Source organism: Odontesthes bonariensis, chromosome 19, assembly GCF_027942865.1.
Source record: "Odontesthes bonariensis isolate fOdoBon6 chromosome 19, fOdoBon6.hap1, whole genome shotgun sequence".
NCBI lineage: Eukaryota > Metazoa > Chordata > Actinopteri > Atheriniformes > Atherinopsidae > Odontesthes > Odontesthes bonariensis.
Genome location: NC_134524.1, coordinates 14,920,432 through 14,933,103, shown reverse-complemented (window position 1 = coordinate 14,933,103; position 12,672 = coordinate 14,920,432). Strand labels below are relative to the sequence as shown.

At 38.5% G+C, this 12,672-nt stretch overlaps 1 protein-coding gene across 1 annotated transcript in view; it reads left to right on the top strand.

Annotated features, from left to right (window-relative positions):
• pcxb (pyruvate carboxylase b) overlaps window positions 1-7,031 on the top strand; it is a 305,729-nt gene extending 298,698 nt beyond the window's left edge. Inside the window, exons 25-27 of the mRNA XM_075450834.1 lie at window positions 2,813-2,953; window positions 3,268-3,369; window positions 5,192-7,031. Of these exons, the coding sequence (XP_075306949.1) occupies window positions 2,813-2,953; window positions 3,268-3,369; window positions 5,192-5,341 (393 nt within the window). The 3' untranslated portion in view covers window positions 5,342-7,031. The remainder of the gene's footprint in view (window positions 1-2,812; window positions 2,954-3,267; window positions 3,370-5,191) is intronic.
• The last annotated feature ends 5,641 nt before the right edge of the window (window positions 7,032-12,672 follow it).

Here is a 12,672-nt window from a genome sequence, read left to right as displayed (position 1 = left end):
AACATGTGAATGTTTGTGAAATATTTAAGACAGAGGACACGGAGCGTCAGACTCCTGGTATAGAAAGAATAGATTGTAACCAACAGGAGGCGATATTTACTGTAGGGAGGAAAACGAGCAGCCTGTGATGTCATAACTCCACCACGACTGAACAAAGAAATCTTAGATCAACATCACAAGTTGCTTGCTTAAAAGTTGGGCCCTTTCCCACTTCTTGTAAAATTTCATGCAGTTCCTTCCATAACTTTTTAAATTCACTTGGCAGCAAATTGAACCAACTACATTATCTCCTTGGTGGAGGTAGCTAGTTACAAAGTGTCAAAAGGGACTAAGAACTGAAATTTACATTATCATTTATTTATACAGATAATTTTTAGTCTAAATTATCTACAGACTGCTAAATTATCTTCAAAAGACTATGCAATAAAGAGGCATACACTGGAAACATCACTCTGAAGCTGGAAAAGTCTTTTTAGCCAAGCAAAGCAGCACAAGTTGGAGAAAAGTTCTATCTGCAAAAGAAGTTGCAGAAAGGAACTGAGAGGGATAAAGATTAAGTGCTAGAGAAGTAAAAGCATGCAGAGAAAGTGTTTGTTACCAGATGATAAGTACAGGAAATGGATGAAGAGTAAGAGCACAGAGAGAAAAAGAGGCAGAATGAAATAAAGATCAATGCATATCTGCAGCAGGGTGTATTTTTGTCTCTGTGCCGAGACTTAGTTTGGAATAAAAATGGAGACCCGGCAGCTTGAGATAGCAGGGTGGGGAACAGTGAGGCTCAGAATGGAATGGCCAAAGAAAATAGGTGGATAAACACAACAGAGTAGAGACAGAGCTGGGCGATAGACAAAAGAGAAACTGAAATGGGCAGATAAAGGAGACTGATCATGGCAAGTCAGAGTGGCCTCAGAAATAGGATGCAAAATAACAATAGGAATGTAAAAAAAGTGACACACAGGAGGACTCACAGAGATTGAAAGCCAGAGAGAAAAAGTTGGACAAATGGAATGATTGGGGGGGTTCCAGCCTGCAAGAAGAGAGATGTGAGAAGAGGTGTGAGAAAAATGAAAAAATACAGTGGCCAATGTCGAGGGAAAGACGTGCAAGGCAGAATGCAGCAGTGAGCAGAATTGATATGAAAAGGTCTGCTTTGTGTTGGTACAGAGATTTAGTAATGCTCTTATCCGAAGAGGCTTTACATGTGGCAGGTAACTGTTTGCAGTTGTAATAAAGACGGAAGAAATGTTTTTATAAACTCCCCACTGTGACTTTATGTCTCTTTTTCTCCTTGCCTGTCTAACTGTGATTGTCAGCCTGTCTATACCACTTATCCTTTATTTGATGACAGATTGTGGCTGGTGTCTGAAAACCTGTCTACAGTAAATACACACTTAAAGCATAGACCCATTTGTGTGTTGTACAGGTAGTTGAAAGAACTTGATTGGCACAAGAATGGCAGTTCTTATCCTCTGCAATTAGCCAGAGAAATCTAACTTTGCTGCCAGTGCTTGAAAGTAAAGTAGAACCTCTAAAACCACTTGTGGGGGTTTGTTCCCCTGCCAAAAACACTGAACATTACACTGTGCAGTTTTCTGCTTTGTATCTGCGACTACTTTATATTTTCTTACTGTCTTTGTAACTTCAGATGCATTTTCTTTTTTCTTTTTTTGCACAAACTTTTATTTCACAGGGGGACTAAGCTTGGTTTATGACTACAAACTTAGGAATAATTTGTGGAATTTTACTTAGAGCACAAAATCGTGTGGATGTGAGCCTTTATTGAGCTCTTTTAGTTTATCCTAACAAAATAGAAGCATTTCACTGCTTTTTTTTATTTTTTATGAGAGGTTAATGAATAGCTTTATAAGCCGAAGGTGGGGATAATTGGGGAACACTTTGCACTCCAACAGACTATTATCAGTGAAGCATTATTTTCGAGCACGAACAAATGAGTTTAACTCTATTGTTTAACTCCCACTGCAGCACTTGAAAAGATTTCAACCAACTGTGGGGAAGTCTGCTTTATATAATTGGACATCTTTTGAATGTCACGAATAACAAAAATGAATACCAATCCACACCTTTATGAATGTGCTGTATTGCTTTAGTCACACAATGAACCTTATAAACATTTGCAGCTCATTGAGCAAAGAACAGACTTACAGTTGCAAACAGGACAGGATCAATAACTAGAATATTGAGCCTTCTATTTTACTTCACCTGGCTGGTATAATGAAGCTCCTTCCTATACCTACAATACAGTTATTCTCCCATCTTTGGATTATTTATGCTTGTACTATTTATTTTTTTAACTCGTATATTTTTGTTGATATTTAACAAGTTTGCAGCTAATGTATTTTTAACTCATTTTACAGAAGTCTTCGTGTGTTTGGCACATGTTGATATTCCTGGTAATGTTTGCACCTTAAGAGACTGAGAAATGGACTGTTGAGGTGCAGGATTTTATAATCAGAAATAATATATGACCTGATTTAGTGACATAATGTGACAAAAATACCACTAGACTATTGATGCCACTACTTTCTAGAAGTTGATGCTTTGAAACATTTGCTCACTGTGCAAATAAAATAATAAAGAGGACACTTTGTACTTGTTTCATTCAACTAACGTTTTTCATTTCAGCAGGCTCTGCTTCTACTCCTTCAGCTAAACTTGTAAACTCCACTCTGTTATATTAATTTCAGTTGTCTAACATAATCTAATTTCTGTTCCTTCCTCCTTCACACCACCCCTCTACTAACCCCACCCCTTGCTCTGATCCAACTCAAATCTTTAATGTGTCCTACATCAGGTGGAGTTGGAGAGAGGGAAGACCCTCCACATTAAGGCCCTGGCACTGGGCGACCTGAACCAGGCCGGCCAGAGAGAAGTCTTTTTTGAGATGAACGGGCAGCTGAGATCCGTGCTGGTTAAAGACACCGTTGCCATGAAGGTACACAGAAAATATGGAGGAAGGGGTATGATGGACAGTGGGAGAGTTGATGGGGTCTGTGGAGTCGGTGATGGATAAATGATGGATGATAGAATGGTTGCATATAGTTTAGATCAATGTAGTTAGACTTAGTAGAAGGGGAGAGGGGTTTGACATAAGAAAGCCTTCCTTATTTTTATTCATGGAAACAAACGGCAGGGAAGTTGTTGGAATGAACAGCTGAATGACTCTCGGATGGATCTTTGCCTGGATGATTGACGGGACGGATGAATATAACCCTCTTTTTTTTTCTCTCTCTCTATCACTTTATCCAGGAAATGAAGTTCCACCCTAAGGCTCAGAAATCCATCAAGGGTCAAGTGGGTGCACCTATGCCTGGAAAAGTCTTGGAGATTAAAGTAAAAGTTGGATCCAAGGTCAGTTTATTGGTCACTTTTTCTTTTCTTCTTCCTCCCCAGTCTCTAAGATTTTTGGTCCATTAAGTTGAAGGTTCAGTTTGTCTCTTTTCATCTTGTGATCGAATAGTTCCTCATACTGATCATAACTTGTCTTTTTCAAACTTAACTTTCTGAGATTTATACAGACAGCTGTGCTACTGTTACATGGGCACCAAGGTATCACACAAGCACTGAACGACAAAGAGATACATTCCTGGTGTTTACTGAAGATTTCTGCCTCTACAGCAGAGCAGTCATGAGTATTTTTTGTAAAATGTGTGAGAATGTAGCTAAATAAGTGCTGCATATAGTGTGTAGATCTATTCTAAGAAGAAGCACTTTGTAGAACCTAGAGAAGATTAAAAGGTGCTTTATAAGTGTGAACCATTTAATCTGTGCTAAACTCCAGTGTTGGCTACAAAACAAAACTAAACCCCAAATTCCATAATCCTTTTTTATTTTTGAACAATTTTGTCATTAATTCACCTTAAAGCAAGCCTGGATTTTATATAGATTCCCCCAAGGCAGTGAAACAACCTAAACAATGACATTTCCACCTCCACACTTTACATCTTGAATGATGTCTTAGGTCTGTGCTGGACATTTTTACTCATACTATCCCCAAGCAACTCCCCATTTTTCTTTTGCCTCAGTTTGTTTCGTGGACCATAAGAACTTTTTCACAACATTTTTACCAGAGGCCACAGAGAGCTGTTTACTGTAGAGCCCGACATAAAAGCCCAGGGAGCAACAGACACTAGGAGTCCGGTTCAATGTCTTTATTGCTTAGGAAGGCTCTTAAATGGGTCAGATGAGCTGGAGGTGTCTGTGTTGCAGTTAATGTGTAAGAGCTTGTTGAATTCCCAAAATGCTAAGGAGGGGAGCTCCAATGTTGCATTTAAGAGCTTCTGCATAGATACATCAGTCCATAGTGACACTCATTTTTTTTCTTCCTCTGTTTGTGGATGAAATGATAAGGGTAGCGACAGGAGAGTGATAATATTTCACTTAAAAAAAAAAAAAAGATTCCTTTAATACAAATCTTGATGATTAAGTAATATTCTATATTATCTCTAATACGATATTAAATGCTAAAAATATGAGCAAACGCTTGTGTAACAATGTGATGAGAGTGCATTAGAGAAAGTATTTCAGGCACTTTTTGTGGAATATTTATTGAACATTTGTGGGGTTTTTTTTACTATTTGACCGGATTCTAAGGCAAGGCAAGTTTATTTGTAGAGCACAATTCAACAACTAGGTGATTCAAAGAGCTTTACAGATACATTAAAACAGTAGAAATAAAAAGCACGATTTAAAAGTTCAACAAGAAAGAAAGAAATAAGAACAATAGATAAAATCAGTAAAAAAAAGTTTTGAAACTCAAGCTTCAGATTTGGAGCTTCATTCAAATGCAGCTGAAAGTAGGTGTGTCTTCAACCTGGACTTAAACACACTGAGTGTCTCAGCTGATCTGAGGCTTTCTAGGAGTTTGCGCCAGACATGTGCATGAATCATATTTATAAACTGTGTTCCAGATCCCTGTTTATTAATATTTATTTAGAGGTAAATTTTGATGATTTTTTTTTTTTTTTTTTTTGTGAACTACAAATTAAACCTTAGTGATCTTCATTTAATTTGGGTGGATGCACAACCTCAAAACCTGGAAAATTAGATGGAATATTTAGCATTTGTTGCTGGCTTTAATAGTGTACTATGTGCTATGTGTTTTTAAGCTTACCCTTAAAAATAACTTCTATGCATGTGTTTTTAACACGATGTACTGTCCTCCCACTGACAGGTGGAGAAAGGACAACCACTGTGTGTCCTTTCGGCCATGAAGATGGAGACCGTAGTCAACTCCCCTGTGTCTGGCACCGTTAAGGCTATTCATGTTACAGCTGACGCTTCTCTTGAGGGAGACGACCTGATACTAGAAATCGAGGAGTAGAGCGAGAGGGCAGAGGGAGGAGGGGCAGACGTTCTGATCCTGGAAATGTTGAGAAGTGGAGGAACAAGGGATTGAAATGATGAAGAAAGCACATCTTTTTCTTCTTTGGCACCCAATTTGTGCATATTTTGTTTAGTTATACCACAGATGTGATGAAGCTCTATGCATATCCTGACACCTGATGGATGTAAAAATCAGATGAGGTATGAGTCTGATATAATCTAGAGGTTTAATGGAAATTTCTAACAATTCTATTTAATTATTCTTAAGTGTGGTGATTATCTCAAGAATGGAACCTTTATTAACATTGTCAAATTGTGAAAGTTTAATATTTTAGGAGTATATATTTCAATCAAGAATCATTCCACTACAAGTCTTAAATGTGATGAGCTAACCAAGTATAACACTAAGGGGCTTGTAACATCTACTTGGAAGTAAATGCCTCAATTTCCATGTCAGTGCCGTTGATAATGCCTCATACACTGTATTCATAATAAGTAAGCACATTAAACTGACTACTATGCGTTACCTTTGCAGTTTTACAGTGTTCTGATAAAAGAAAAAGAACAGACATTAGGATGTACCCCCCCCCCCCCATCCCCACCTTCGCAACACTTCTTTGACCTTAGTCAAGGTGCATTCTGGGAATGTGTAATCACTTCTTGCATATAAAGGCACTTTTCTTTTTCAAAGTAAGTGATGTTGGTGTAGGACTTAAATCACAGTATTGGTCTAACATGTAGATGGGGTGGGTCATAAGAATCTTTTCACATTGAGACACGTGCGCCTGAAACATTAATTCTGTTACTGTATCAGTAATAGCACAAGGTTTACTTTTCTTTGTTTAAGATCTGTGCAGATGTTTGTCCTTAAAATCCTAAGTTGGGCGCTATCTGTATAATTTTAAAGGTGTACGGTTGGTTTAATTTTGAGAAAGTTGTTTCACCATCTGGCAGAGACCATGGTAAATGGTTTCTGTGTGGGGATTTTTAATGCTAGGTGTAAATGGGATTACATGGTGGTATAATGTGGTCACGTGGTGTTATTTCTGAGGCTCCGATTCAGTTAGGAATTAATTTTCTGTCAAATTAAGTGAAATTAGCCGGACTAATAAGTGACTCTGGAGACTCCCAGTAGCAGTACTCATCTTTATATTCCTAATGTGTGTTTTAGCATGAATAAATGTAAAATGTGCATAAGCAAGTATTCAAACAAACTCTGCCCATCCTCAGTGCATCTTCTGAGATGAAAACGCATTCAAACAGATATGAAATATTCATACTCACATGTATGGTGCAGAATCTTCATGATGCCTCCTGAGTGCTGCCTGGATGAAAAGAAAAAAAAACAAAAACAAACATTGCAAAGCAATGTAGCAAGGAGATAAAGATGAATTAGTGAGGTTGTATGAATGAGTTTTTTGACAAGCTGTTGCACAATAATGATAAGTTTCCCCTCCTCTCCTTGTTTGCTCTCTTCATTTATCTCTCTGACCACCTTTTGCTAATGTTTTCAACCCCCCCTTAGTATGTATTTGCACATGCAAGATAGTGGCTTAAAATTCAGGCAATAATGTCAACTGTAGTGTAGTGTTTGTCTATTAGCTAGCAGTGACTAACAGCCATGTTTATAACAATGTATTTGTGTCTGGAAAACAGAATAAACTGGAGAAAGTACACACGCTGAAAAATGGGTGTTTAACTTTGACCTACTCCTGAGCTCATGTCATCTTTAGCTTAAAGGGGAACTCCAGTATTTTCAACATTAAGCCTCTTTTCTGAGTCGTCTGCAATGTTTTAGAACCCCCCTCACCGCTTTTTTGATGTTTACTGCTGTCTCCGGTATTTGCCTAATTTTGATTCATCTCAACCTGCTTCAGAATGGCAAGTCATGTGCATGTCCAAAAAGGTCCGTTAAAGCACCATAAACGTCCGTTTTCAAAATCATCAACTCACCGGAGTGGTTACTGGTGTGCACTGGCAATCCATATCAAATTTCGTTGCGGAAAGTTGCTTCTGTCGTGTTTTATTTGGCAGCTCGTTCATGCTCGAACTATTTTCTTAACCACCTCACAGCCGTGCATAAACTAAGATTCAACTCAGCAGTTGAATCTGACTTGCTATACTCCACACCACTTGATGGCGCCATTGATGGCGATTGTTCATTGTCCTTCGGCACGTAATCGGAGTAATATCAACGAACATCCAGTCTTCAATAGAACTCAATGGGATTTACAAAATATCAAATAAAACACGACAGAAGCAACTTTTCGCAACTAAATTTGATATGGATTACCAGTGCACACCAGTAACCACTCCGGTGAGTTGATGATTTTGAAAACGGACGTTTATGGTGCTTTTATGGACCTTTTTGGACATGCGCATGACTTGCCATTCTGAAGCAGGTTGAGATGAATCAAAATTAGGCAAATACCGGAGACAGCAGTAAACATCAAAAAAGCGGTGAGGGGGGTTCTAAAACATTGCAGACGACTCGTACAAGAGGCTAAAATACCGCAGTTATCCTTTAACTGTCACATGAAAATATGTGAACACAGGGTCCACATATGGAATTTTTGTCTAATGTTCAAAAGCTTTCAAGGTTTCTTCCACTTTAATCTTCAGAAGTAGTGTTAGAAGCAAGTGTCGTGCTACACATGGGAAGAAAATATGAGATACATGTCCCACTCATTACAAACTAAAACAAAATCTGCATTGTGTTGGAGTGGATTTACTTATTTTACTCCAGCTGCTTACTTAGACCACCCATCTAATATCATGTAGGATGCCACCAGAACTGCTTTGACTCCGCTTTTGTTGGTTATTTAATTGTTTTCAAATTCAATTGATGTCTGAAACTCACTATAGCTCAGACTTGTCAGCTCAGTGCTCAAGGTTTCAAATTTCTGCTCTTTCAGAAAAAAATGTATCTGATGTTAAAGTGAAAACCAAGTCAATTAATGCAAGTAATTCACTCAAAATTCCCGTAATGTGAAGGACATGCTTATGTGTTAAAAATTTGAACTTTAAAAATTCTCAGGCATTGATTATGCAAGAACATTTGGTTGGAAAGGTTGCAGGGTTCAGGCAATCATTATTTTAACAGCTTGGGAGGGGCTGTTTTTTAGTCTTGTTGTGTGTGGCTTCCCCAGAGGGAAGTGTAGCGATATTTGGCATTTATATATGTATCAAATATAAGGATTTATCAGACGTTCTCACAGTCTCAATAAACCTTAAACCTCGAATGTAGGGCACCACCTTCGAATGAAGGAAAAACACAAAATCTTACGATCCTGGTATGTTAAATTACTGTTTCAATTAATAATAAGTCTCATATCTCGCTACTTTCGTGAAAATCCTCGTTTGGTTGGAAAAACATTACGTAAAGAAAGCATACGACACAATCTGTGATTATAACATATATAGATATATGAACTATTTATTACAATGATATGACCAAAAACATGAACCTTAAACAAACAGGATATGCATTGAATATGGGTGATTATATACGACACTTAGTGAATGGAAAATAAAATATGCAGTGTTTCCCACACATAGACTAATTTGCGCCACAGATTAAACACCGGCCGCCACATATTGCGTTTCGTTATTATTTTTTTTAACGCTATTTAAAAAATACTCGTATTCGTTAAGCTGCATTTCATTTCCCTGCTCCACCTCCGATCAGTTCTCCGTCAATATTTAAACCAGAATCGTACAAATTGTCTCTATATGCATCTTGTGACTTTACTGGGGACCTGAAAGAACTTGTACAAAGTTATCAAACACATTTAATACAGTTTTAAGATTTGGCTAAAAGTGGGTCTTAGTAAAGTCTTTTCAGTTCTTGTTTAGCCATCTGGTCCCCTTATCTGGGGAAATGGGGGTAGAGTTTCAACTTCAATTTATTGGTCCAGATAAGATAGGTAAGTCTCCCACTTCTCCAAAAGAAGGGTTCTTTGTTCAATTGAGCTTATTCCAATTTATGGCAAGTGTCTGTTGCTAATTCCACTCCCAAAAGCTTTCAAAGGGCCGAAGGTCGTTATAAATTAGGCCTTTGTCTCTCTACTTTGTGTAGAATTTCCGATCTGTTCTTGCCCAGAAAAGAAAACATCGCCCACAGGAATGCTGGTATCTTCAGAGGCTGAAGGCCTCTTAATCCAACACTGGGACTGCTACAGAAGTAATGGGAAGTAGTGGAAGCCAGGATTAGTTGGGTCCCTGATGATGTTTAAAGCTCTGCACCAACAACTGACCTGATAAATGTCCCAAATTACAGGAAGCAGGATCCCAATGATGTACTGTGTCGTCTTGATGAGCCTTAGCAGAGCCCTGCGGCATGGAAAATACAATACTTTCAACTTTGCACCTCTAGAAGTTTACCAGAAAGATCTGTGGCATAACTGCTCGTCTCAGCTTCCTCAGGAAAAGCAGGAAGCCAAGATGTTTTTGATTATGCCCATTTATTTTTCTTGTCTACCCACTCTGGTTGTTAAATTTGTGGCTGTATCTGGCTGTTTACTTTTCTTGGTGTGGGTTTACTGACGGCTCCTTAAACAGTTTCTGTAGAGCTGATTAAATAGTCATTAACCACGTTTGTCGGTGAAATAGCATTACAGACAGGGCCGGTTTTTGCTATGAGCAATGTGGGCGACCGCCCAGGGCACATACTATGTGAGGACGCACGAGCGCCCTGAAAAAAAAACTTGCCAGTTTTGTAGACTAGTCAAGTTAGTGGAGTGGGCGCTCGGGCACCCTTATTGTCACGTCAACTTGTTGCTGAGAGTCATACAGGTTGTGTGTGTGTCAGAAGAGGCAAGAGTGAGGGGGGGATAGACTGATCCCAGGCCACACAACACAACTGGTGCCAATCCAAATAAACTGTATTTCATTCCTAAAATTAACATAGACCCATATACCTTCATGTAATTAACAAGGGCAAGGGATGGTTTGCCCAGGGCATAAATCTCGCCAGGACCACCTCTGATTACAGATCAGCTCTTCCTGAGGTCATGTGTGTGATTTGTCAAATGCTGGCTTCAGGAACTAGTTGTCAACAGTTCCTTCAACGGTCCATCTCTGGCTTGTCTTTGTAGACTAGGTTAACAGAAGGTGTCCTTAGATTAAATGTCATGCTATCAGAACAGCTTGAAACATTTGATTAGATTTTATTTTATTTATATATTTTTTTTAATATAATGGAGGTTTTGACCCACTTGTTGAAAAACTTAATTGACAGCTTTGATTGATAACAATCACATCTGCATAGCTGAATAGAAGGCTGGAGGGTAACATTTGACTTTGATTAATTTTCTGATATCACAAGGGAAAATATGGTGGTATTTGTCCCTTCAGTTAAAAATTTACTGACCTTACTGAACCAATTTTAGAGTACTAAGAGACAGCAGGAGTTCTTTGTTGTTGCATGAATAAAGTCCAAATCCTACGTGCCTATACTCAATGATTAGATGGAAAGAAATAACTTATTATGTCGTCCTTGAAGAGATTTCTTGTTTTTGATTTGATAAAAGTCAAGTGAACTTCCAACACATGGGTGGCTGCTGGCAGCTTTAACATGCTGAGTGTAAGATGTAGTTTATTGATGATTGGTATGCATTAAACACTGAAACACATTTACAACAACAAAAGAGTCTTAAATTCTCTCTTAATGAGGCCTATAGTGTAGCCTGGCGACGCCATCCTACGTACTTCCGCCCAAAGATTTTGGCTCCGCACATAGTCTGGCCAAATCCCCCTACCTCGGTTCGCTCAGTGTTTTGCCAATCAGCAAACAGTTGCGAGTGGTGACGCAGAACTCACGCGCGGAGTCCATTGTAGTCCATATAATTGTAGTTCAACCGCAGCGGAAATAAACATGGCGACGGAAGAACGCTAGAAGCTATCCATGAAGTTGTCTCAACTCTGGAGAGCATTACACAATTAAAACAAGAGCAAGAGGAATGCCTCGTCAATTTTGTTAGTGGCAAGGATGTCGTAGCTCTCCTTCCAACTGGCTTTGGGAAAAGTTTGATTTATCAAATGGTACCGGTATAATGAAAGCGGATGTGGGAAGCGTGATTCGCGAGCAAGCATGAACCTCGGCGCATAACCTACGTCCTTTCTAAACATTACTGATTGGTTAAGGGAACTCCAATGAATTTAAGTTGCTGAGTAAGGTCCCACCCTCCATGGAAACGTATTCCTCTTGGGTTTTTCCAGACTGTTTGACGGAGTCAACAGTCGGCTTTCGCCCAGGCTACCTATAGTGGCTTCCTTGTAGTCAAAGCAATGATTTGGTTCTGCTGAATATTTATGCATTTCTGATAATCATTAATGAAAGCCTACTAATCTACAATAACAAATTAATCCATTCCCAGGGAAATGTAAAGTAAGACATTTTGTGAACATTTCATTCCATCTAGAGTCAAAACTTCAGAGGCTTCGCTGTCTAATTGCTATATTTCCTATTACATCCAATCATTAATAATGAAATGTTGTAGGTTAATGACAGCATTGCCTATGTCACCCCAAAAGAGCTTTAATAAAACATTTTAGCTTATCAAAAACACACTGAATCCACAGTACTAAGACAGTGAACAATAAACTGAAGATATTTACCTCAGGGGTTATTATAGACATTTGAATAATGGCCTAAGGTTTGCCAAGTGGCCAGAGGAACAACTCTAAATTAATCATGTCGCTCCATCACAATTGGATTATACAAAAATAAAAAAAAACTTGTTTAAAAGCTGTTCAGTGAATACGCTGGGGGCAGCAGAAACCTCTGTCACATTTTATTTAGCAGAAGTTGTTTCCATGTCTCTACATACTTTACTTATAGCCCTTATTCCTCTGTGTCCCCCGGCAGGCTATTTCATGAAGTTTGTATTATTCATGATTTGCAACTGAATGAAAAATACCAATTTCCTTACACTGCATCCTTACTGGTTGAACCTGTTGAGACTTCAGCAGACTGTTAAGATTAGTGTCTAAGTCACCGAAGAATTTTTCCCCAACACAGTTAGTGGTTGCTGGACTATCTATAGCATCACTTGCTGGTAATGGAAGGAAGATTGTTTCCAAAAATGAATTTCAGATATTCCTGATTTAAGATTTCATTCTTTCAAGCATTAAAGACTTAAGCTCTGAAACAACCAGAGAGATCACAAATACAATGTAACCTCCTGCTTTGCTCATCAGTTTGACCAAGAGCAGAAATTTAGTATATTGCCAGGGTGCTGTGAGGTAGAAACATCTGCTATCATGGAACTTTTTCTGAAGAACCTTATGGTCATGTAAATATAGAATAATAATAATTGATGTGATTAT